General features: G+C 42.7%; 1 protein-coding gene across 1 annotated transcript in view; it reads right to left on the bottom strand.

The window, feature by feature from the left end:
* The window catches only part of STK32C (serine/threonine kinase 32C), a 317934-nt gene that overhangs the window by 106188 nt on the left and 185694 nt on the right, over window positions 1-26052 (bottom strand). Inside the window, exon 2 of the mRNA XM_061634360.1 lies at window positions 8176-8231. Coding sequence (XP_061490344.1) covers window positions 8176-8231 — 56 coding nt within the window. The remainder of the gene's footprint in view (window positions 1-8175; window positions 8232-26052) is intronic.

Below are 26052 nucleotides of genomic sequence, written 5' to 3'. Positions count from 1 at the left end.
TATTTCACACTTTTCAGTCAGAGGCAACAATCTGTTACATTTTCTGGGTTTCAGCAACTCCACAGAAAGTGGAAAGTCTAGCTATTACATAGTTATGCCTGGATGGATTTTCAATCTCAAGCTTGAGAAGGACATGTTTTTTCAGCCTCTGTCGGATCTTTATTTCCCCCCCCCTCTGTATTCTTGCTAGAGTAAAGAGCACCTTGAACATGTGGTTTATATATACTTCACCACATCAAGCACTGCTTTTTATTTCAGTGGCATACCATTATAGGAATATTTAGTAAAAATAAGAGTTTGACACACATTTTGACACCTCCCTGAACCCATTGACTGCATTTCATTAGCTCCTTTATCGGGCACTGAATTAAAAGGTTGCACAGATCGTAATGGAAATAACAAGTCATACACATGAGCCATAACCCATTCTGTGAGTCACTGAATAAATTGCACACTGCAACTCAGCTGATTCCAAGACATTTAGCACTTTAACCTTAATCTCCCTGCTTATTTTTGGATTTGCAGAGGAATAATTTCTTTTGGTTTCAAAAATATTAATCAGGGCCTGAGAAGAAAAATGAGTATATCAAAATTAAAATTAAGCTTATCAGCTGCACTCTATCACTTTTCTCAATTAAACCTTTTTTAAAAGATATTTGGATTTTAACTCAAATTTTGATCTAAAGGTTCAGAAGCAACAGGTAGGGGACAATACAGCCATAGCCAAACACACGAAATCTGTTCTAAATTTGACAAGTATTCTTTTAACTGCTTCTGTTTTCGGCTATAATCCTATATGTACTTACTTAGGAGCAAGTCTCATAGAAGTAAATGGGATATAATTCTGAGTAGATATGCATAGGATTGCATTGTCTGTGTCATAATATTTTAATGTTTTAGTTTGTGATTTCATTGATATCTGAATCTATTAGGTATTTTAGTTTTTATGTAAGCCACATTGTCTCCATTCCCACATAACACTAAGCAAAACCATGGCTTAGCACAAATACATGAACAGGCGATCATGGCCACTTTGTTCCTCCCTGGACCTTTTAGCTCAGTGTAGCAGCTAAGCCAAGGTCTGGCTTACCATGACGGACAAACCAGGCCACTGAGACAGTTTTCTCTTGAAAAGCAAACCCATAAAGCATCTCTAAACTATGACATGCAGCATAATCATATGTATGTCTACTCCAAAGTAAGTCCCCATTGTGTTCAATAGGGCTCCCTCTGAGGTAGATGTACAGGATTTCAGCTTAAGGCTGCAAGCCTATACTCATTGAATAAATACCGAAAGGACCATCTCCCCCTACGTGTACTGACCCAGACTCTGCGCTTGGCATCGGAGGTCCTTTTTGTGTGCCCCCTCCGAAGGAGATGGGGAAAGTGGCATCACAAGAATGGGCTTTCTGAGTGGTGCCCTCCCCCACTCTCCCCAGATAAATACACTTGGCACCATCATTATCCATCTCTAGGAGCCAGGCAAAAACATTTCTCTTCTCCTAGGCATTTCATTCTTAACTTTGTAAGGCTTTTGGAGGGCTTCTTTTATGTAGCCTTCCTAAGAACGGTTGTTCTGTTACCTCATGTGTTGTTTTTAACTTTTTATATATTTGTTTTAACCTTTTATTTTATTTTTCATTTTTATTTTTATTAACTGTAAGTCGGTTTGAGTGTGCATGTGTGTGTAAAAAAGCAACTAACAAATTTAATAAATAAATAAGAAGACACACACAAAATTGTTCTACAAATCTCAAAAACTGAAAAACTTATTTAACGCTCCATACCATGTGCATCAGTTTTATAATGTTCAACAGGAATCAAACCAACAAGCAGGTTCTTTAGCACAACCTATTATTTATTACACTGATGTCAAACCTTTCTTCCAAGGAGCTCAAGGCAGCATATATTAAAATATTAAAACCTCACCTCTACCACTATGTGGAAAACAGAGCTTCATGGCAATGCTCCACATGGGGCTATAATACTTCAGTGCTGTTCTACATGGCCAAATGGATGGCCTTGGTCATACAGATGGTTTCCATGGCAACAATGTGCACTTCTTGTAGCCATATTCACTCCTTTGTAGGCTGTCCATACTGTGAGGGCCATCCATGTGAAAAGGGAATCAGAAAAACATTATGGCCTCCATGTGGAAAGCTGGATTATAAGCAGTGCTTTTTTGTGATTGTACTACCATCACTCCTTTTCTCCTGCCCATGCTCTTATGTGCTGGAACCCGCAACATTAAGATATGAATAGTAGCATCTCATCTTTTACCAAAAAGACAAACACTGATTATATGCAATGTAATTCGGGATGGAGAGCCTTGTTCAGCCTGAGGACTACATTCCCTCAGGGAACCTTCTGCTGGGACAACATAGTGGTGGTGGTGGTGGGTGGAGTCAGATGCAAAAGTGGTGGAGCAACAGGTGTGACTCTTACCTCTCTCTATTGGTTACATTGCAGCCATTCAAAAGTAAAAGGTCTCTTCACACACATAAACGTTCCTCTATCCTCCATTCACAGGTAAGCAAGAAGCATTATCATATTCAAGGATACACTCCAGCTATGCAAAATCACTTGAAAAAGGCATGAAGCAAGGGTGGTAACTGCTGTGGCTTGGGAAGGGGATATGACATAGGGAGAGTCCCAAGAATCAGATAGAGAGGCCTGGAGACCTGTATTTGGGCCCCTATGCTTGAAGTTCCCCATCCCTGTTTTAATTGGTACTTCGTCTCAGACTTTAGCAAGTGTCATTGTAGAAGGAATTCCATAACTATGGAAGAGTGACTGAGAAGGCTGCTTTAAAACTTCTTACCTGGAGGAAAATAGGTAAACTTGTTTTATATGAAGCAAACTCAGGGTTCACAAATTGTCTGAAAGCAATACAAATGAACGAGACACACTTCATCGGATCTGGCCAAAGGATTTGTAAGTGTAGAAGAAACAGCTTACATAAGAGTAAATTGGTAGCTGTATACAAAAGGAAGAAAGCTGGTATTCTGTCTGTTGAAAGGTAAAGTCAAAAGAGTCATCAGAAGTTTGGTGTAAATTTTATATACAGCAGCAATTAATACACAGAATACAATAAAGGGGTCTGTTTTTATTTGTCAAAACATCCTCAGTAGGTGCCTTGAATAATACATACCCATTACAAATTTCTAATGAGGAGAATGCTCTGGCTTTATAATGGTAGACTGGTGCTTGATCCATCTGCCTTAACTATATAGATGCTTTTGTGCCTGAATAGCATATGCTAAATATGATTGAGACAGACAAGGGAATATTAAACCGAAGGATTGGAATAAATTAAATACCTGTCTCAGGATAATTAGATGGTTTGCAAAAAGCACAAACTTTGCAAATGGGTTGGGAAAATAGAAATGAAGTCTAGTGAAGATAAATGTCAAAGACCAAAGCCCCAAGAAATAAACCCATCCTGGGGCAGCATTCCGAGTACAGCAACTGACTGATAACATAAGAAATATGCTGACATTTTCATAAAAAGCTGTTAAAATGAAACCAATAATTTGTTTCCTAGGTTCTGGTAAAAGACACGACACAGCCTTTAGCACTACCAAATTCTGATATGAAATTAACACTGATATTATTTACTGGTGTCATTTAAAATGAACTGAAAATACCTGGAATATTTTTCTAACAGAAATTTATTAAATTTATATCCCGCCCTTCCTCCCAGTACGAGCCCAGGGAGGCAAACAAAAACACTAAAAACACTCTAAACCATCATAAAAACAGACTTTAAAATATATTAGAACATATTTTAAAACATCTTTTTTTAAAAGCTTTAGAAACATCTTAAACAGCAATTCCAATACAGACGCAGACTGGGACAAGGGCTCTACTCAAAAGGCTTATTGAAAGAGGAAGGTCTTCAGTAGGCACTGAAAAGATAATAGAGATGGTACCTGTCTAATATTTAAAGGCAGGGAATTCCACAGGGTAGGTGCCACTACACTAAAGGTCCCTTTCCTATGTTGTGCAGAATGGACCTCCTGATAAGATGGTATCTGCAGGAGGCCCTCACCTGCAGAATGTAGTGATTAACTGGGTATATAAGGGGTAAGACGAACTTTCAAGTATTCTGGTCCCAAGCTGTGTAGGGCTTTGTACACCAAAATAAGAACCTTGAACGTAGCCCGATAACGAATGGGCAGCCAGTGCAATTCCTTCAGCAGTGGAGCGACATGTTGGCGATACCCTACCACAATGAGCAGCAGTGCCGCCACATTTTGCATCAGCTGCACCTTCCAGACCAACCTCAAGGGCAGCCACACATAGTAATCCAGCCTGGAGGTTACCAATGCATGGACAACAGTGGTCAGGCTATCCCAGTCCAGAAAAGGCCACAGCTGTCTTACTGGCAAAAGCTGGTAAAAGGCATTCCCAGCCACTGAGGTCACCTGGGCCTCTAGGGAGAAAGATGGATCCAGAAATACCCCCAAACTACGAACCTGGTCTTTCAGAGGGAGTACGACCCCATCCAAAGCAGGCAACTGACCAATTATCTGAAGTCGGAAACCACCAACCCACAGCATCCCCACCTTGCTAGGATTCAGACATCTGAATTTGGGGAGGCCGTGCAAGTCCTGGACTGGTGCCTGGACTTGGTGGTGGGTTGGATGAGGACCAATAAACTGACCCTCATCCAGCCCACCACTGAGTCCAGGCAGCGGTCCAAGGCTTTGCACGGCCTCCCCCGATTCAGATGTTACTGAGAAATAGAACTGGGTATCATCAGCATACTGCTGACACCTCGCCCCAAATCTCCTGATGACTGCTCCCAAGGGCTTCATGTAGATGTTACACAGCATGGGGGACAAGATGGTACCCTGTGGCACCCCACAACACAACTGCCAAGGTGCCGGAAGACAATCACCCAATGCTATTCCCTGAAAAAGACTCTGGAAATAGGATGTAAAACAGTGCCTCCAATACCCATCTCATCAAGTTCGCTCAGAAGGATACCATGGTCAATTGTATCAAAAGCCACAAAGAGATCAAGTCAGAATAACAGGGTCACACTCCCCCTCGTCCTTCTTCCGATAAAGGTCATCCATCAGGGCAACCAAGGCCAATTCAGTCCCATAACCAGGCCTGAACACAGATTGGAATGGGTCAAGATAATCTGTTTCATCCAAGAGTACTTGCAACTGCTGCGCCACAACCCTCTCAATCACCTTCCCTAAAAGGGGGGTATTTGTAACTGGGTGGTCACAAATCAATGGTCCAGGCTGGGCTTTCTCAGAAGCGATCAAATCACTGCCTATTTCAGAGCTGCTGGAACCATTCCCTCCTGCAATGATTCATTGACCACACCCTGGATCCACCAGGTCAAACTCCTCAGCAAGCTTGAATAAGCCAAGAAAGGCAAGGGTCAAGAGGACATGTTGCTGGCAGCAGCATCGCAAGCACCTTGTCCACATCGTCAGGCCACATCAACTGAAGCCATTCCCAAGAAGTTGGAGCAGACATTGCACTGGACACCTCACTGCAGACAAGCTGGAACAGGTTCAGAGGAGGGCAACAAGGATGATCAGGGGACTGGAAACAAAGCCCTATGAGGAGAGACTGAAAGAACTGGGCATGTTTAGCCTGGAGAACAGAAGACTGAGGGGAGATATGATAGCACCTTTCAAGTACATGAAAGGTTGTCACATAGAGGAGGACCGGGATCTCTTCTCGATTATCCCAGAGTGCAGGACACGGAATAATGGGCTCAAGTTGCAGGAAGCCAGATTTCGACTGGACATCAAGAAAAATTTTCTAACTGTTAGAGCCATACAACAATGGAATCAATTACCTAGAGAGGTAGTGGGCTCTCCAACACTGGAAGCATTCAAGAGGCAGCTGGACAGCCATCTGTCAGGAATGCTTTAATTTGGAGTCCTGCATTGCACAGGGGGTTGGACTTGATGGCCTTATAGGCCTCTTCCAACTCTACTATTCTATGATTCTATGACTACAGCAGATAGTGGATGGGGCATCAAAATTGCTATGGAGACAAGCAACTTTACCCTCAAAGTGCCTTGCAAACAATTCACAGTGGGCCTCCAAAGGGTCTAAAACTCCATTTCCTGGAGTTGATGTCAACAGACCCCTAGCAATATGGAAAAGCTCCACTGGATGGCTGTTTGAGGATGTGATGGTGGCAGAGAAGTGGGCCTTCTTCGTTGCCCTCACAGCCACACAGTAGGCACAGTTATGATGTTTTACTCATGCCCGATCAGCCTCACAGCATGTCATTCACCAGTTACATTCTAGCCATCATCCAGCCTGTTTCATTGCCCTTAGTTCACTGGTATACCAAAGTGCAAACCGGGCTCCACAATGCCAGAGAGGATGCTCAGGGGCAATCATGTTTAGAGCCTGACGTGCCTCATAGTTCCATAGCATGACAAGGGGTTCATTAAGGTCAGCTGCTCTATCTACTGGGAACTCCCTCAGGGCATTCAGGAATCCAGTGGATTTCATTAGTCTCTGGGGACGGACCATCTTAATCTGTCCACCATCCTTTCAGGGGAGGATCGGAGCCATAAGTCTAAACTTCACCAGGAAGTGGTCTGACAATGGGGTGACATCCACCACTCCTATCTCCAGAACTCCCCTTCTCCACTTGGAGCAAAAACCAAATTGAGGGTGTGCCCTGCCCTATGCGTCGGTCCGGTGACAACTTGAGACAGCCCCATGGTCATCATAGAGGCTATAATGTCTTGAGCTGGAACATTAGAGGTTGCCTCAGCATTGACATTGAAATCATCCAGGACGATCGTTCTGGGCTCCTCCAATAACACAGCCAAGATGGTCTCCGCCAGCTCAGTCAGAGAAGCTGCTGGGCATCAGGGTGGATAGTACACCAGCAGCAACCCTAGTTTACTGTCTCCTTGGCCCGACATCAGGTGCAGGCCCTCACAGCCAGCTCTAAGACAGAGTGGTTTTCTGGTGACCAAGATGGAAGTTCTGTAGACCACAGCAACTTCTTTCCCTCACCCCCGTCCCTTCAGCCTGTGCTGGTGTTGCACTGAGTATCCAGGTAGGCAAAGGTGGGTCAGATCAACTCCTCCCAGCTCACCCACACAGGTCTTGGTAATGCACACCAAATCAACACCCTCATCCATGATCGAATCATCAATGAGTGTAGTCTTATCATGTACTGATTAAACAACAACACACACAGGACAGTGGCACAGCAGATGAGCAATGAGGAACCCATCCATGAGAGGTATGGGAGCAAGGAACCATAGATAGCCTTGCCCTCATCTTCTATGGTAGTTCACCATCTCCCCATGGATATACTTCCCTCCGCCTGTGATCACTGAAATTGGGGTGGCATCACCCATATTCCTCCTTACTAAGACTCCTCCTAAACACCTGATATGGACCCAACAAGAGCCCACCAACAAAACCTGCCTGAACCAGTTATCCCAGTATGCCTCTGAGAGAATTGGAAACAGTCAAACCCACTCAATATCTTTCACACAGGGCACACCTACTCCCCCCCCGCCAATCTCACACCCAGGCAGGGCCAGCGTTCTGCCAGTTGTAGTCTCTCGCTCTAAAGGCATCTGGTGACTTTCTCCTATCGAGTTCACTGCATAGTCTCTCACCCTCCACAGGAACTACACATGCAGCACACACCCTCCCCACTACCAATCTCCTCTAGATTGGTTTACAAAACAAATAGAAGGGGATAACACCCTCAGAACTTCCTAAGGGACAACCCCTTTGGCATCACCCAAGGGCAGCCAGGCTTTTATACCCCCTGACCCAGCAGCTGATGCAAGAGGCTGCAAAAATTGACTGCAGCCTCTCTCTGGATTCAGGGTCAGGCAGGGGATCCCAGTCCTTGCAGCACTTACCAGGGACCTTAACTGTCTCAAGAGACAGCAACCCCAAGGAGTGAGCAACCATGCAAGCACCCAGTTGCTCAAGTACTCACTCCCCAGGGGAGTCTTCTCCAGTCCCCCAGTGCTGCAACTGTAATAGAAATGTCACCCTATTAATCACCACAGAGGGAAAAATATATATAGGACAATTAGAACAAAAAATACTAAATCTTAAAAAATCAAAACCAGCTATGAAACATTTATCTTTACTACAGTGCACTTAATTGCTCCCCTCCACAAACCCAATTACAAACAATTCTCTTACCTTGCCAAAACTTCCCTTCCCAATTGCTCGAAGTATCTGGAAGTGATCAAAATTCACTGCAAAAAGAGACAAACAAGTTTTGTTATTTCTCTTTAGTTTTCCACCAATGTGTTTTATAATCACATCAGACAGTGAGATGTTGGACTTGGACTGTGGAACATTGGACTTGGATTGTGGAGTTCTGGGTTCAAATCTCCATTCAACCATTAACCTCATAATGTGGGATATAAATATGAGAAATGAATAAAATAAAAGTAATTTACCAATCACAAGAACCTACAAGTGCAGTCATGAGGCTTAGGTACATTATTCTGAATCATGTCTATATTGTTGTGTGTAAACAGTGCAAATGACTGTAATTAATTTGTATATTCAGTTACATGTAACCAATAAAAGTGGCATACAATTCTTATAAATCTGGTGGAAGTCATGAAAGATTTGTTGACTCTCTTGAACTCACCTGATGATATTCTTAGTCTACAATTATTAAAGCCACATGAGCAAGGTTTTCAGTTAGGGCAGAACCAGATGTAACATTCAACATGAGACTGTTACTAGTGCAGTGCTGAAACTTTATCCTGCAATTTTTCACCCATTGTCCATCAGTTAATAAGAAAAGGAACTATATTAGAAAATAACCCAAAGGGAAAGAAAATTTTGGTGAACTTCTCATGGGTAGGATGCAGGATTTATGTTGTTCTTCCTTTCTTTTGAGGTAGCTAAGGAATGTTTATTTCATTCTAAAAAATCATCTCAGCAGTAGTTTGTGGTATACAACCTTCCCAGGTGTCTGTGCTTCATTTAAACCCCAGGATAAGACATCTTGTGTTAATTCCTCCCACTGGGCTTTTTCAGATCAGGAAGCACAGGCAGATGGGAAGACTTTAAAATACTGGAGAAATCTTTAATGGAAAGAAGAAGAAAAATACCCCGCACTTAACCACCTCATAATTATAAGCTAAGCTCAAAAGCATACACCCACAGAAAATCTAAAGAAAGTCCAAAGCACAGTGTGTTCAATTTTGTTTCCCCATATATTGTTGGACTACACCTCCCATGATCCCTTCACCAGTGGCTAAGATGGCTGAGGATGATGGGAGTTGTAGTTCAAGAACATCTGGGGACCCAAAGTGGAAGAACAGTCGTCTAAGGTGCCCTATGACTGAGGATGAAAAATGGAAATGCTAGAGAAATTAGAGGACACAGCGCTGCTCACGGCCGGAGTTCAATTCCAACGGAAGGAGGAAGTTGAATCTCCGGTAAATGGGGTTGAAGTCCACTCAGCCTTCCATCCATCCGTGGTCGGTAAAATGAGTACCTGGCATATGCTGGGGGGTAAAGAAAGGCCGGGGAAGGAACTGGCATCCCACCCCATATATACGGTCTGCCTAGTAAATGTCGCAAGACATCACCCTAAGAGTCAGAAATGACTCGCACTATAAGTGCGGGGACACCTTTACCTTTACCTTTAGCTGTCATTGAAAAAGGCAACCCTGGGCTGAATTTGCCACTTCTCCTTTGATCATTTAGGCAGACTTGACCATGCTCTGATAATATCACCTTGTGCATTTCCTTGTCCCTGCTCCACATCTTCAGCTGCTGGTGGCCGAAGTGCGGAAACTCAGGCAAATCAGCCTAAATATTACAGAGACAAGGAGAAACACCCATTTTCAGCAGCAGTAGCGGCATCAGGCAAGCAGGCTCATAAAATCAAGATATGGACTTGCTTGGAAATAATTTCTTAATGCATTTGTCTGTGTGATTCTGAACCTTTGGTGTCTTTGCCCACCATGAGTGCAATGAATGGTGAATACGAGAGGAGGATAAGGCTATCAATGGCTATTAGCCATGATACCTATTCTCTGCCTCTATATTTGGAGGTGGTATGCTTCTGAATACTAGAGCTTTACCTACATGAGAGTGTTTATTCGCAGCAAAGGCACCGCTTTTACTTTTGTTGTTGATTGGCACCGTCCACACTTAGTGCTAAATGGTAGCTGCAAACACGATGTTTTCCATCCGTACAAGTAGGTGTTCCTCCATGAAGGATCAATCACATTTTTTCCAAATGACCCCACCCTCTAATTTTACCACTCTCTCCAGTTGCTAGCTAACTGGGTATACATAATACTTTTATACCTGCACAGTCTTTTTTTTTTAAAATCCACTGTGAGTGTCTGTATTTCCACTCCCTCCTGTTGCTAAGTAACTGGGCATGTGCAGTTAGACTACTGTGGTTGACTTTTTTCATGCCTGGGGAACAAGGGGCTTTGTTTGAACAGTGTAACATTCTTATGCAAAAGTTAAGGAGTCAAAGGAGGAAAAAGGCACTTTTCCTCCACTGAGAAGCGTGGCTGCTAGAAGGCATACAGATCAAAAAAGGGTGTTGCTCTGCTGAGCAGAACAGCTGGAAGTTGCTGGACAAACCACAGGAAACAAAACTAAATTCATGGAGGAAACAGTGGGCATGGAAAGTAGAGTAGCAGAAAGTGATAAATGACCCACCCACTGAAAAGCACTGAAGCAAATCATCTGCAACCACTTGGTTGGTGCCTTGTAGTTTGCGCAAATTTGTAACACTGTAGCATTGTGTACATAAAGCAACAGAAATGTGCATTCTTTCAACTTGCAGTACTGAACTGCAGCAAACAGCTGTACTAGACAGCCAGTATACTGCAGCTGTTTGCAACAAGTACTGTACTGCAACAAGGAGCCTCACTTCTCAGTCGAAGAATGGTGCCTTTTTTTCTTTGACACCCTAACGTTTGCATATCAATGTAATAGTGCTCAAAAAAGCTCTGTACTTTCAATTTTCTCACCTTGAAATAAACTAACCAAGGGGGACCAAGGGCTAAAACTGCTTTGCACAGCTATTGTCATTGGTGTTTGTTCTTCCCCTGCTCTTACTACAAGCCCTTGGTCCCCAGGACTATAAAAAGTCAACTGCTGTAGTCTAACTGCCCATGCCCAGTTACCTAGTAACTAGATGGAGTGGAAATACAGACATTTGCACTTCCATGGATTTTTTTTTTAAAAGGACTGCACAGATTTTTAAAAACGGTGCATGTCCAGTTAGCTAACAACCAGAGGAAGTGGAAAAGTAAAATTAGAGATGGATAAACCTTTATTGGATTATCCCTGTATAGGGTTAATCCAATTTACAGAGGGAAAACAGCGTGATAACTTCCATTTGCAGGTGAGCTCATGTATACACTGCAGATTAAATGGGAACACAAGGAGCTGTAAACACACAGTAAACTCAGGTGCGGACAAGCCCCTAATTGTTAGAAACCACAGGAGTGGAGAGTGCTCTTGTACTCAGGTCCTGCATGTGGGCTTCCCATAGGCATGTGGTTGGCAACTGTGAGAAAAGTATGATGGATTAGATGGGCTACTGGCCTGATTCAGTAGGGTTTGTCTTATGTCCTTACAATTTGGAAGTCTTCCCCCTCCTTCTGAGTCAAACTGCTATGTCAATAACACACACACAGAGTCAAATCAGGACTGTGAAGCTCTTTTTCTGTACTATATAGCACTCAAACAACACACACTCACACATAGACATTTCTCTAGGTCTGTGGGCTTCACAAAAACTAAGGCTGTTAAAAATGTTGCCTGTAAAGTACTGAAGAGTTCTGGACTGCTTTTTGGTAAAGCACAGCAGCAAAGAGTTGTTTTTGTTTTAAGTTGAAAGGTTCATTGACTTTTTTTTAAAAAAACCTACACTGTTCTTTTTTATCAACAACAAACCCAGAACTCTTCAGACTGTTCTAGATAGCCTTATGACAGCCTTTCCCAACTAGTGGGCCACCAGATGTTGTTGGACCACAACTCCCATCAGCCTCAGCCAGCATTACCAATGGTCGGGAAAGATGGGAATTGTGGTCCAACAACATCTGGTGGCCCACTAGTTGGGAAAGGCTGCCTTATGATGTAATGCCTATAGGGGGGCCTCAAAACCAGAAGATACAAATAAGCACTGGAATGGTTTACAAAAGGAACACATTGTTGGGAAAATTATGAAATCTTTGCTTATGAATATTATGAAATACTCCTTAATTTAACATAATAACTGATACGTATGTTTATTATTTACGTCACTAGGAGAACTTGTATTATCACCTTTCTTCTCCTTCTCTACTACTACTACTACTACTACTACTACTACTGCTGTTGTATGTTTATTTTTAAAAGCTATTAAAATGTACAAGGAAGAATGTATACCACTGGGCCACCTCTTAATTATTTTAAGGTGAAGAACAGCAAGAGACAAACTCCCCCTCCCCTCCCCCTCCCCAATAAGGGTAATGAAGTGAATCCTTATTACATCCTCCACAAAAAGCCTGGACCTATTTGTCCATAATTTGGCAGGCTTATAATAATTCCATAACTAATAATAATAATCCCTCATTTTAAGTAATATAATTAAATAAATATATCTACACAATGTATATAAGTAAAACAACTAAGAATTACAAAAGCATCATATATACAAAACATCAAAATGCAGCATAACAGCATATCATCATAAATTATTTATTTATTTATTTTATTCAGCTTATATCCCGCCCGACTAGCAAACAGCTCTCTGGGCGGCAAACATAGAAACATATACAATAATAAAATTACAAGATCAATATAACAAATATAAAAGTACATCATCTAAAATACCAATTACAACATTTACATAAATAACTTAGATTAAAATGCCTCAGAGAAGAGAAAGGTTTTAACCTGGCGCCGAAAAGATAATAGTGTCGGCGCCAGGCGTACCTCCTCGGGGAGACTATTCCACAATTCGGGGGCCACCACTGAGAAGGCCCTAGATCTTGTTACTACCCTCCGGGCCTCCCTATGGGTCGGGACCCAGAGGAGGGCCTTCGTAGTAGACCGTAGTGTACGAGCCGGTTCATAACGGGAGAGGCGTTTCTGCAGGTATCGTGGTCCCGCGCCGTATAAGGCTTTATAGGTTAATACCAACACTTTGAATCTGGCCCGGTAGCATATTGGAAGCCAGTGCAGGCGAGCCAGAACAGGTGTTATATGCTCAGACCGCTTAGTTCTTGTTAGCAGTCTGGCCGCCGTATTTTGCACTAGCTGTAGCTTCCGAACCGTCTTCAGAGGTAGCCCTACGTAGAGCGCGTTGCAGTAGTCCAAACGTGAGGTTACCAGAGCATGAACCACTGATGTAAGGTCCTCCTTACTCAGATAGGGACGTAGCTGGGCTACCAACCGAAGTTGGTAAAACGCATTCCGTGCCACCGAGGCTACATGGGCCTCGAGTGATAGGGAAGAGTCTAAAACGACTCCCAAACTACGAACCTGATCCTTTAGGGGGAGTGTAACCCCGTCCAGGACAGGGTATGTATCCACCATCTGACCAGAGAAACCATCCACCAGCAGCATCTCAGTCTTATCCGGATTGAGTCTCAGTTTGTTAGTTCTCATCCAGTCCATTGTCGCGTCCAGACAACGGTTCAGCACATCGACCGCCTCACCTGAAGAAGATGAAAAGGCGAAGTAGAGCTGCATGTCATCAGTGTACCGATGACAACGCACTCCAAAACTCCGGATGACTGCACCCAACGGCTTCATATAGATATTAAAGAGCATGGGAGACAAGACCGAACCCTGCGGGACCCCATATTGGAGAACCCACGGGGTCGAGCAATGTTCCCCAAGTATTATCTTCTGGAGACGGCCCGCCAAGTAGGAGCGGAACCACTGCCAAGCAGTGCCTCCAACACCCAACTCCGCAAGTCTCTCCAGAAGGATACCATGGTCGATGGTATCAAAAGCCGCTGAGAGATCAAGGAGAATCAACAGAGTTACACTCCCTCTGTCTCTCTCCCGATATAGGTCATCACACAGGGTGACCAAGGCCGTCTCAGTGCCAAAACCAGGTCTGAAACCCGACTGAAATGGATCTAGATAATCGGTTTCATCCAATAGCGCCTGGAGCTGGTCAGCAACCACTCGTTCCAAGACCTTGCCCAAGAATGGAACATTTGCCACTGGTCTATAGTTGTTAAAGTCCTCTGGGTCCAAGGAAGGTTTTTTCAGGAGTGGTCTCACCGCCGCTTCTTTCAGACAGCCAGAGACCACTCCCTCTCGTAAAGAGGCATTTATCACTTCCTTGGCCCAGCCAGCTGTTCCATCCTTGCTAGTTTTTATAAGCCAAGAGGGGCAAGGATCAAGTACCGAAGTGGTTGCACGTACCTGTCCAAGCACCTTGTCCACGTCCTCGAACTGAACCGACTGAAACTCATCCAACAAAACATGACTAGACTGTGTTCCAGACACCTCATTAGGACTAACTGTCATAAAATGGGAATCTAGGTCCCGACGAATGCATAAGATCTTATGCTGTAAGTGCTTAGCAAACTCATTACAGCGGGCTACCGATGTATCTACCATGTCCTGTGGGCCAGGGTGGAGTAGCCCTCGGACAACTCTAAAAAGCTCCGCTGGGCGGGAGAGAGATGACTTAATAGTGGCGGCGAAATGTTGTTTCTTCGCCGCCCTCACCGCACCTACATACCGCTTGGTAGAAGCACAAACCAGCACATAATTGCATTCGTCGGGAGTTCGTCTCCAACTCCGCTCAAGCCGTCTCCTATCTTGCTTCATCGCTCTTAGCTCCGGAGTATACCAAGGAGCTGTATGAGCTCTACAAAGGAGAGGGCGCGCAGGAGCGATCGTGTCCACTGCCCGGGTCATCTCTGCATTCCACAGATTAGCCAGGGCTTCGACAGGAGCGCCAGTCCTATCAGCCGGAAAATCCCCCAGAGCCCTTTGAAAACCCTCAGGATTCATTAGTCTCTGGGGGCGGACCATTTTAATAGGTCCCTCACCCTTGCAGAGGGAAAAGGCCACTGAAAGTCTAAACTTCAGCAAGCAGTGATCTGACCATGACAAAGGGAGAGATGTAAGACTCCCCACATCCAGATTACTATCCCCGTGTCCAGTAGTAAAAACAAGGTCGAGAGTATGCCCCGATGTATGTGTTGGGCCACTAACACGTTGAGACAGCCCCATGGTTGTCATGGCGTCCATGAAGTCCTGAGCTGCCCCAGACAAAGAAGCCTCGGCATGGATGTTGACATCCCCCAGTACTAATAGTCTGGGGGATCTCAACAATACCTCTGAGACCACTTCCGTCAGCTCAGTTAGGGAAGCCATTGGGCAGCAAGGTGGGCGGTACACCAAAAGAATTCCCAGTCTGTCCCTCTGGCCCAACACAAGGTGCAAACACTCCAGACCCGTAACTGCATGGACATGGTGCTTGGTGAGTGAGATGGAACTCTTATAGACCACAGCAACCCCACCTCCCCGACCCTCAGATCTCCCATGATGCTGAACCAAATACCCCAGTGGGCAGAGCTGGGAGAGACTAACTCCACCCTGCTCGCTTACCCAGGTCTCGGTTATGCATGCCAGATCGGCTGCCTCATCCATAATCAAATCATGGATGAGGGAGGTTTTATTTTGTACCGATCTGGCATTAAGAAGCAGCAGCTGGAGATCTGAGGGTTGGCTGAGAGGACAACCAACAACCCTGCGGATATGAGAGGGACCGGAACAAGGCACAGCCACTACATGTCTAGGCCGCGTTCCCCTTATCTGGCATGTCCCTCTCATAACACCATACCTCCCTCTGCCCGTCACTACGGCAATTGGGGCCCCCTCTAGTCTCCCCACTTGATAGAAAGATCTCTTCCCCAGGCAGTTCATAAATATTACAAAAACACACATAATAATGCAGTCACCAAAATCATTCACCTACACATTCATACTAGGCAAAACTAATCTAAACTCACAACCCCCACGTACACAGTCAACTATCACTTTCTTGTTACACCCACAGTATCACTCCATCTACTCAATTTTCACTTCAATAAAACATTCAAATATTTTGTCGATAATCAATCTGTAATCATGTCCAGAAAAATAAGTCCATTAAATAAAAAATAATCCAATAGCAGCAGCAGAAAAAGCACTCATTTCCTCCCCCTCTGTCAGCTAAAGCCAGTAGGGTAGTGGCAAATTCAGAAGTGCAGTGTCCCTTCATGTTAGTCATGCCACACACCCACACAACTACACCCCTTGCTTGCTTTCTCTCTGTCATCATCTTCACACTCCGCTGTCCTTCCCATGAGTGCCTTCTCCCACAACAACAGACGTTCCTAGGAGCTAATCATCATGAAAGGGGACTACATTAGCTAGTGAAAAGAGTCTCCTCAGTGGCTGACCCACCTCCTTTCACTCTGATTGGTTTCAATCAGCAGGAAAGGACAAAGAAGCATGTTAGAAGATTCTTCTCAGTGGATAACACAATCCCTTTTCATGCTGATTGGGTCAAAGGACACTGGAGACATAAAAAAGTAAGGGAGCTAAGACACCTCCCTCCCAAGACTCTGGACAACTACACCCCCACCTGAGGCAACAGAGACACCCTCTCCACCTCTCATCTAGAGAAATCAAGCCCTTCTCCACTGATAGGATCTCACCCTGTGGGGCATTGGGCACAGCCACTTGATTGTCACCACCTCACAGGGAGCATCCCAGTCAATAAATAAAACCAATCCCCCTTAAAGAACAAAAATGTCCCCTCCCCAAAATAAAAATATCTGTGTTACATGGTCAAAGGAATAGGAGACAAAAACAAGTGATCCCCTGCCCCTGCAGCAATTTTTTTTAATGTGGTAAATCTGGAAACCATATATGTTACCCTGAGGTTCTTGGAGAAAGGATAGGATGATCATAAAATAAATAACTGTAATAATATTCAGCCTTTGGAAGGTTGCTGCTTTTGTCTGTGAGTGATACAATAGAGTCATTGTGAAGATGCAGCAGCCCATGTAGTTGTTACTTCTGCTAGGAGGAAACCAACATTTTAAGAACAGGCCGCTGGCATCTGTTCACTTGATTTATGGCTCCATTTAAATTTTAGCTCCTAGCTAATTCCAGAGCCATAATGGAAAATAATGGAGGATGGGAAGTGTGTTTATACATCACTTTAATTATGTTTAATGTTGCCTGGATCTGGAGACAAAACAACTGGAAAATTATTACTACTAGGATAATGGCCATGATCTTTAAAAAGTAATCATAGCATAAGAAGCTATATAATGCATTTATTTAGCTAGATAGAAATCTGTATCGCCAAAATATAAACATTCTTGCTTTTAGAATCCTGATTTAAATCTTATCTGAAGTCAACAAAAGAATCCCATTTCAAGTCCTTGCCTGGACTAATTCAGTTTGGTTTTTCTGTACAAGTTTGATATGATCTTTGACATTTTATAGTAGGCTCCTCACACAGTACAATCCTTCTATGAAAACATGGGTACTGCAACAAAATATTGCAGTGTGGAGTGCTCCTGTTCAGGATGCCAGACAGACAGCCTCTTCCAGGATTATTTATTTATTCATTCATACATACATTTGTCTATTTTATTTATTAACCTGTCCTTCCTGACAAGAAGCCCTGGGTGGGGCACAAAATGACAAAAATAAAATATGCAATGTATGTGGTTGGTGCTGTATTGGTTATTAGTATATAGAATATAAATCTATTATTCTGGGTCAGGCTCTGTGATAATGTATATATGACACTTACCCCTCTTCTGTTCAATAGAAAGTACAAGGTGGGTGTACAAGAGGATACGTGCCCTTGTATCCCCTCAAAGTGAGTAAGGGTGCCTACATACACAAAAGGCTTGTGTGTGCCTAACGAAAAATGCAGAACTCTGGACTGAGGACAATAATGCTAACATGAGGTTAACATGAAATTTGGCGTGGGGATACTTCATGAGGTTGTGCATTTTTAAGAGGACTGGGTGGAAAAATAATATCTGGAGGCAGAATACTGAGTGTGGAGGATAGCCCTGTAGCCAACCTTTCTTGTTAGGTGGAGCAAGCATATTTCTAGGTGGGGCATTCTGAGGGAAGAGGTGCACAGTGCCAGCCAATCCCCCTGCCCCACTCACTGGTGGAAAGGACATGAGGGCCAGGATAGGGGAAGGAAAAGACAATGATCTCTCCACTCACTCCTCCTTCATCCAGAAAGTGTGTTAACTTACTGTACATGAATGAAGTGTAATCTGTTGAATTGTCTCACCCTTTTTGGAGAGATCCCCACGAATACCAGACTTAAAAGCTTGACTTTGCTTTTAGCTATAGTCCTATAGCTACAGTGTTCTGATTCATCATGAACTGAACTACTTTGTTAATGACAGTGAGCTCCTCAGCTTGGTTTTGATGTTGCACTAGATATCTCAATGTTAGATTCTACCCAAAAAACAAACTTGTCCATACTACAAGTTTAGGGAAGGACAGAGACTAAAGAAATACTTCAGGGTGTGTTTGTTAACTCCTCCTTGAGAGTCCCTCTTTCTACTCTTGTTCCTGACCTTTAGATTTTTCTTCTTGTTGGACAATCAAGGGAAGAGAGGTTGCTATATAAAAGATTAGCTAAGCAATTGGAACTCATTGTGAAAAGCAATTGGCTTTTCTTTTTCTTTTTTTACTGATTGCTGGGTTGACATCTGTCCAGAAACCCTGAAAAGGCCTCATGCTGAGCTGCACATATTGGGAAAAGCAGAAATTATGCCTGAGTTACAGACTAGGTGGCCAGCCAGCCAGCCAGCTAGCTAAGTGTAACGTACGCAGCAATATTTCTATTCCTCTAGGGCTGTTTTAATCCTTTGGTATCAAGTGCTCAAGAAAAAGAAGAAAAAATAGCTACTATGATTAGGGTTGCCAGGTCAAAAGCATCCCAAACCCTATGATTTCAGGGGCGGGCCCTAGAGATGTCATAGAGGGCAGACCCTAGTGATGTCATTAACAGTCTGTGTCTGTGTTAGAATTGCTTTTGATATGTTTTATTTAATAATATGTTTTAACCCTTTTTAACCCTTTTTTTAAAAGATGTTTTTTAAAAGATGGTTTAAAGCTTTTAAAAAAATGTTTTTAATGTTGTTTTGTTTTAATGTATTTTTTGTTACCAGTGAGTAAATGTTTTAGATCCTCCAGGAAAACAGGAGAGGAATGAGTTAACGGGAAGGCTAAGTGATTAACCTTGGCATGTTACAGACACAGCTGCGGGAGATTAGCTCTTCACACTTTAGCCCATAAAGCCGAGAGCCAGAGAGCAGCCTGTGTGGGGGTGTAAAAGGAGACAAAGGTGTTGATGTGGAGCTGTATGCTGGTAACTTTGTTGGTGACTTGTGCTAGTGAGTGTTTGAACTCTACTAATAGGACCTGTTGGTGCTACTTGCCAATAAAAGTCCTTCTTACTTGAAGTGCTTCTGTGTGTGACTGGCATTTACTCTACATTACTGGTACTTGGCTATAGACCTCATAAATACACGCTAACATTTAGGGTTATGGGCCCAGAATTTGGGGGCTAACCCACAGTACCAGTAAGCCAGAACACGCTGGAAGAAAGGAAAAACCAGCAGGACGACCGTGGTCAAGCTAAACACCTGGAGAAACCAATATGGCAATGTCCTACACCTCAGGTATGCCATTGGAGCGTCTAAATGACACGAATTACACAAGCTGGAGGATAAAGATGCAGATGCTGCTAATCCGAGAGGACCTGTGGAACGTCATTGAGGCAGACGCACCTTCTAACCCCACGGAGGAATGGCTACGCCAAGACCAGAAGGCAAGAGCTACTATTATACTTGGTGTACAAGACTCTCAGCTACTGTACGTAAGAGAAACAGAAACTGCAAGAGAGGTCTGGGAGGAGCTGCGGAGAGTTCATATTAAAACCACAGCTGGAAGTAAAGTTCTACTCGCGAGAAAGCTATTCCAAACGCGCTTAACAGAGGGAATAAGCATGCGTGAACACATACAAACTATTCGAGGCTTGTTTGTACAGTTACAAGAAAGAAATGTGGAATACTCGGACTTACAGCAAGTTTTTGTGTTACTTTCCTCATTGGATAAATCCTACGATGCTCTCATTTGCACGTTGGAAGCTATGCCCGAATGCGAGCTCACAATGGGTTATGTCTCTGATAAACTTTTGCGTGAGGCGGAACGTCGCACAGAAAGTTTGCAACATTCCACAAAAGGCACAGCACAGAGGAGAGAAGACACCAGAGAAACATTGGTAAAGAAATGTTTCAGATGCGGTTCTGAGAAACATTTACGCAAAGACTGCAAGTCACAAAGAAAAGCTGAGCGAGGTAAAGAGACTATGTTTGTACGAGTCGTAACAGCAAAAGACAAAGAAGAAGGAGAGAACGAAAATGCGGAATGGACTATCGATTCTGGATCATCTCATTTTTTATGCAACAACAAAGCTATGTTTAGAGAGCTTAATGCCACTTCTGAACAAGTTTACTTAGCGGATGGAAAAACGCGTGAGGTACTTGGGAGGGGTGTTATATATATACACTGTCTTAAAACGTTAGTCACAAACGTATTATATGCTCCTACTATTTCATCAAATTTAATGTCAGTTTCTAAACTGAATGCAATGCAATATGATGTATTATTTTCTAATGGAGTGTGTGAAATAAGGAAACAAGGGAAAGTATTAGTAAAGGGATATCTAAAGAACTCACTTTACGTAATAGAGCAAATCCCTAAGGTGTCTGTTAATGTAACAAGAAACAAACCTAAACATGAAGGATGCATTCATGATTTTCATAAAAAACTGGGGCATATAAGTTACTCTACGCTGGAACTAATGCCTAAGCACAGCGCAGACATAAAGTTTAAACCCTGTAATACCTTTGTTGAGTGCACTGTATGTAAAGAAACCAAAGCAATAGCAACACCTATTAGCACTAAATGTGATTGGAAATCCAAAAGAGCATTCGAGTTACTCAGTATGGATTTAGCTGGTCCATTTAATAAATCTAAGGGAGGTGCAAAATATTATTTGGTGATTATAGATCATTTCACAAAGTTTAGTTTTGTGTACCTATTAAAATCGAAAAATGAAGCGGAAAGACACATAAAGCAATTTGTAAAATGGGTAGAAGCTAAGCACAATGTTAAGGTAGCACAGCTTCATTCTGATAGAGGAGGTGAATTCCTTTCAGGATCATTTCAGAGATACCTTAAAGAAAGGGGCGTTAAGCATTCCTTAACGGCTCCAGGCTCTCCACACCAGAACGGATCGGCGGAACGCCGTAACCGGAGCCTTCAGGATATGATGCGTGCTATGATGCGTGGCTGTAATCTATCATCCGGGTTTTGGGGTGAAGCAATTATGTATGCGAATTATGTTTTAAATCGACTGTATTCAAGCCCTATAATGAAAACACCCTACGAAATGCTGTATGGTAAAAAGCCGAAACATGCACACATAAAAGAATTCGGCGCAATGTGCTGGGCACACATTCCGAAAGCTTGCAGAAGGAGCAAACTAGTGAATAGAGCAGAAAAAGTGTTTTTTCTTGGGTATGCTGGCATGCCAACCTCATACCGGGTATGGCTCCCCAGGAAGCAGCAAGTGTTGATTTGCAGAAGCATATCAATATCCAAGGAATGGGAAGCTGTAAAGGCACCCGAAACCTTAAACAAAGTTGATAAGCAAACTGATCAGGATAGAGGAGACGAAGTGGTGCAGTTACATCCGCATATGGAGTCGGTGCAACCACGTCGATCACAAAGAAGTAATATTGGTAAACCACCCAGCAGATTTCAAGTGAAAACTGCTATATATAGGCAGGTGGAACCCACCACCTACAAGGAAGTTTTCTGCACGACTAGCACAGCACGTAGAAATAAAAGAACTAGGTCCTGTGGCACATTATTTGGGTATGGAAATATGCAGACAAAAGGACGGGAGTATCACTATACAACAAACAAATAAAATCATACAGTTATTACAGGATCATGGTATGTCAGACTGTAATCCGGTCAAAACACCAATGGCTGTGGGATTCCAAAGTGAACGTAGTGACACTCAATATGACAATCACAAGCAATATAGATGTATAATAGGTAAATTATTGTACATAGCTAAGGTCACTAGACCGGATATATGTACCGCCGTGCATATATTGAGTAGAGCCGTAGAACACCCCTCTCTACATGACTGGGGAGGAATTAAAAGAGTGTTACGCTACCTCAAAGGAACAGCAGATAAACAATTGTTGATATCAAACACACGGGAAGGCGGACTACTGTGTTATGCAGATGCTGATCATGCAGCGGATTGCACAACGAGAAAATCTATTTCAGGCACAGCCATAATGTACGGCGGAACCCTCATAGATTGGCACAGTAGAAAACAAACGTTAGTTGCCATGTCTAGCACTGAGGCTGAATATATAAGCCTCTCGAGAGCGTGTACTGATTTACTTTGGTATGACCTACTGTTCCAGGATTTATGCGAGCCTACTGCCAAACCGTATGTTATGTTAGAAGACAATCAGGCTTGCATACAATTGGCACAATCAGAAAGTCATACCAAGCGAACTAAACATATCAGCACTAGGTTTCATAATGTTAGAAACTGTGTTAAACAAGGGCTGATTACGCTTCAATATTGTGAGACAAACAATATGTTAGCAGACATACTAACAAAACCATTGCCCGAGAGTAAGCATGAGCACATCATGCATGCACTAGGACTGCATTGATGTAATGTAACAGAAATGTATCTGGATCAAAATGTATGTTAAAAATGTAACAAACAAAAGAAGTTATTATGTAACAAAACCTGTATTTCCTTGTGAATCCAAAAGTGGGGGAATGTTACCAGTGAGTAAATGTTTTAGATCCTCCAGGAAAACAGGAGAGGAATGAGTTAACGGGAAGGCTGAGTGATTAACCTTGGCACATTACAGACACAGCTGCGGGAGATTAGCTCTTCACACTTTAGCCCATAAAGCCGAGAGCCAGAGAGCAGCCTGTGTGGGGGTGTAAAAGGAGACAAAGGTGTTGATGCGGAGTTGTATGCTGGTAACTTTGTTGGTGACTTGTGCTAGTGAGTGTTTGAACTCTACTAATAGGACCTGTTGGTGCTACTTGCCAATAAAAGTCCTTCTTACTTGAAGTGCTTCTGTGTGTGACTGGCATTTACTCTACATTACTGGTACTTGGCTATAGACCTCATAAATACACGCTAACATTTTTAAGGTCTTCTTATGATGTTTTAAAGTGTTTTTAGCATTTCTGTTTGCTGCCCTGGGCTCCTGCTGGGAGAAAGGGCGGGATATAAATCAAATAATAAATAAATAAATAAGCATGATACATTGAACATCAACCACAGTCGCTTAGACCAAACATTCTCTGATTGGAAATAAAGACACAAATCTTAGCTAAATGGGGTATTGCCAAAACCAGCTGAATGGATCATTCCTTCTCATCTGCTTAGAACGCCTGGGTAAGGAACATTTAATCTAGCCTACTTGCTTCTGGCAAGAAGAGTATAAGTACCTTTAGGCCAGGCCAGGCCAGGCCAGTTGGTGAGAAGGCAGTTGTAGGAAGAAAACCTAGTGTTGTGAAGATGTTAGACATGAGCACTCAGGTGTAAAGATGGATGCCCCTGAAGGTTGCAATTCTAAACACAGTTACTAAGGGACTAAGCTGCATAGAACTCAAGAGGACTTACTTCTGAGTAGATTTTGTTAGGATTGTGCTGTTGGTAAGGCCTGACTAGGGATCCTCTGCAATGATATCTATATCAAATCAGGATTGCCAATGCCCTGCCTGCCTTTTAATGTGGCTGCTTCAAACCTCTTTACAGAGAACCCTTTACTGCAGACAGAGGTTTGAGAAATGAGTAAGAGTAAGAAGATTCTCTACTCTTTCCTGCCTACTCTGTGGGCTGCTATAAACTCACTTTGACAGCCAACCCAATTCCAATGAGTAATAATTGACAGAGAGAAAACACACATGGTTTGGTCTACCTTCACTGGCAGTAGATTAGGAACAATAGCAATTGAATCCACACTTCGCAGTATGTGAATTCTCTTTTACCACTATTGGGCAAGAAACAAACCATCATGTAAATAACAAGGTGCATACTCAGTGGGTTTCAGGGAGTTGAGATGACCACATGGAACCACTGTTGTTGCTTCTATGGATGTAAGGGAGTAAGGCCAGAGGCAAATGAAATGCAAATATTAAAAAAAAGACAGTGATGATTTCCTAAATGCAATACCATACCAACCACAAGATTCCTATAAGACAGAAAACTCAGCATCCCACAACTGGTCAGGGTTCCTAACCAAAACTAAAAAAATCCTGGCAGCCAATCATCCAAGGTCACAGAAATCCCTATGCAGCACAACTTGACCAGGGGGCTGCAGTTAGTGCAGAATGCTGCATCATGATTGCTGACATGAGTAAGACCCTATCTGCGTATAATACCTTTGCTCTGAAATCTGTACTGGTTGCCGATTTGCTATCAAGCCAAGTTCAAAGTGTGCTTTCCATGTTATGAGCTCCACATAGTATTTGTTCTGCTCTTGTAAGAAATCAATCCTTTAGTGTGGCAGTACCTACACTTTGGAAGTCCCTGCCTATTTATATTAGGCAGGTACCTGCATTGTACTCATTTTGCCACCTGCTAAAAACATTTTTGTTTAAGCAAGCCTACCCAATCATGTAGAAGCTATTGTGTTTTTAACTGTTTTTAAATCATTGTTGGTTTTATTATTTTGAATGTTTTAAATACCTGTCTTTGTTTTTGCCAGTAATTTTATTGTTTTACTTCCTTCTATAAACCATTTTGAGGTTTTTTCCCCCAATAAAGCAGTATATAAATGTTGTAAATAAAATATATAAATAAATTTCAGAGTCACTGTGACCTGTGGGTCTCTTTCCTCTTTCATACCAAGTCAGACCATTTGGTACCATCTAGCTCAATTCTGATGACATGGACTAGCATTGGCTCTCCAGGATTCCAGGCAATAGTCTTTTCCAGAGATTGAATTTTGGACCTTTGCATGCAAAGCATGTGCCCCGCCACTGAGCTACAGCCCTGTTTAAAAAAGTATCTTTTAAAATTGATCTTTTCAATTAACTAATGAATGCACAGCATACTAGAGCAGATCCACACCATGCATTTAAAGCACATTCAACATACATTTGAAGCACATTAATCCCACCACAGAATCCTGGGAACTGTAGTTTGTTAAGGGTGGTGGGAACTATAACTGTGAGGGGGAAACTACACTTCCCAGGATTTTTGGGGGGAAGTCATGTGCTTTAAATGTGAGTTGGATGTGCTGTAAATGCATTATGTGGATCTGCATTACTTCATAAACTTTGCCTGCATATAATCGTTTTAATTAAATTTTAAAATGGAAATAAGCCACAAAGTGTACTGGGTGACCATGGGCTATGCACCTTCTCTCAGTGTAATCTGCCCCTCAGGGTGAAAACAACAGAGGGGGACCATGACCACCCCATGGAAGAAGGGCATACTTAAAACATAGAGGAAATAATAATTTGTAAATAGTAATTTACAACCATAGTGTGAAATCAGATACATAGGAAGACATAGTATGAAGAGTTATTTATATAAGCATGCATGTCAAGGATGTTTATTATTTACACAACCTGTAAAAATATTTATAGTAAAATCCTATGCATATTACCTCAGAAGCAAGTCCCAACGTATTCAATGGGGCTTACTCAGACAGGAAAGCATGCACAGGACTGCAATTCAGTGATAAATAACTTCACTCACCCAACCTAAAATTCAGAATCATGCCATGTTAAGCTGTTTTGCAAATGTTTTATACTTCTTTTATGGTTATTGGATTTTAAATGGCTTTATTTCTTGTGAGCTGCCTTGGTTTCCAATCCTACCTCACAGAGGTTTTAGAAAGACTCCGTATACAAACATACACTGGAGATGTAGGAATACATACACCCCATATAATAGTTTAT

Source organism: Rhineura floridana, chromosome 7, assembly GCF_030035675.1.
Source record: "Rhineura floridana isolate rRhiFlo1 chromosome 7, rRhiFlo1.hap2, whole genome shotgun sequence".
Taxonomy (NCBI): Eukaryota; Metazoa; Chordata; class Lepidosauria; order Squamata; family Rhineuridae; genus Rhineura; species Rhineura floridana.
The sequence above is the reverse complement of the archived record's forward strand: the minus strand, read 5'-3'. Positions and strand labels throughout refer to the sequence as shown.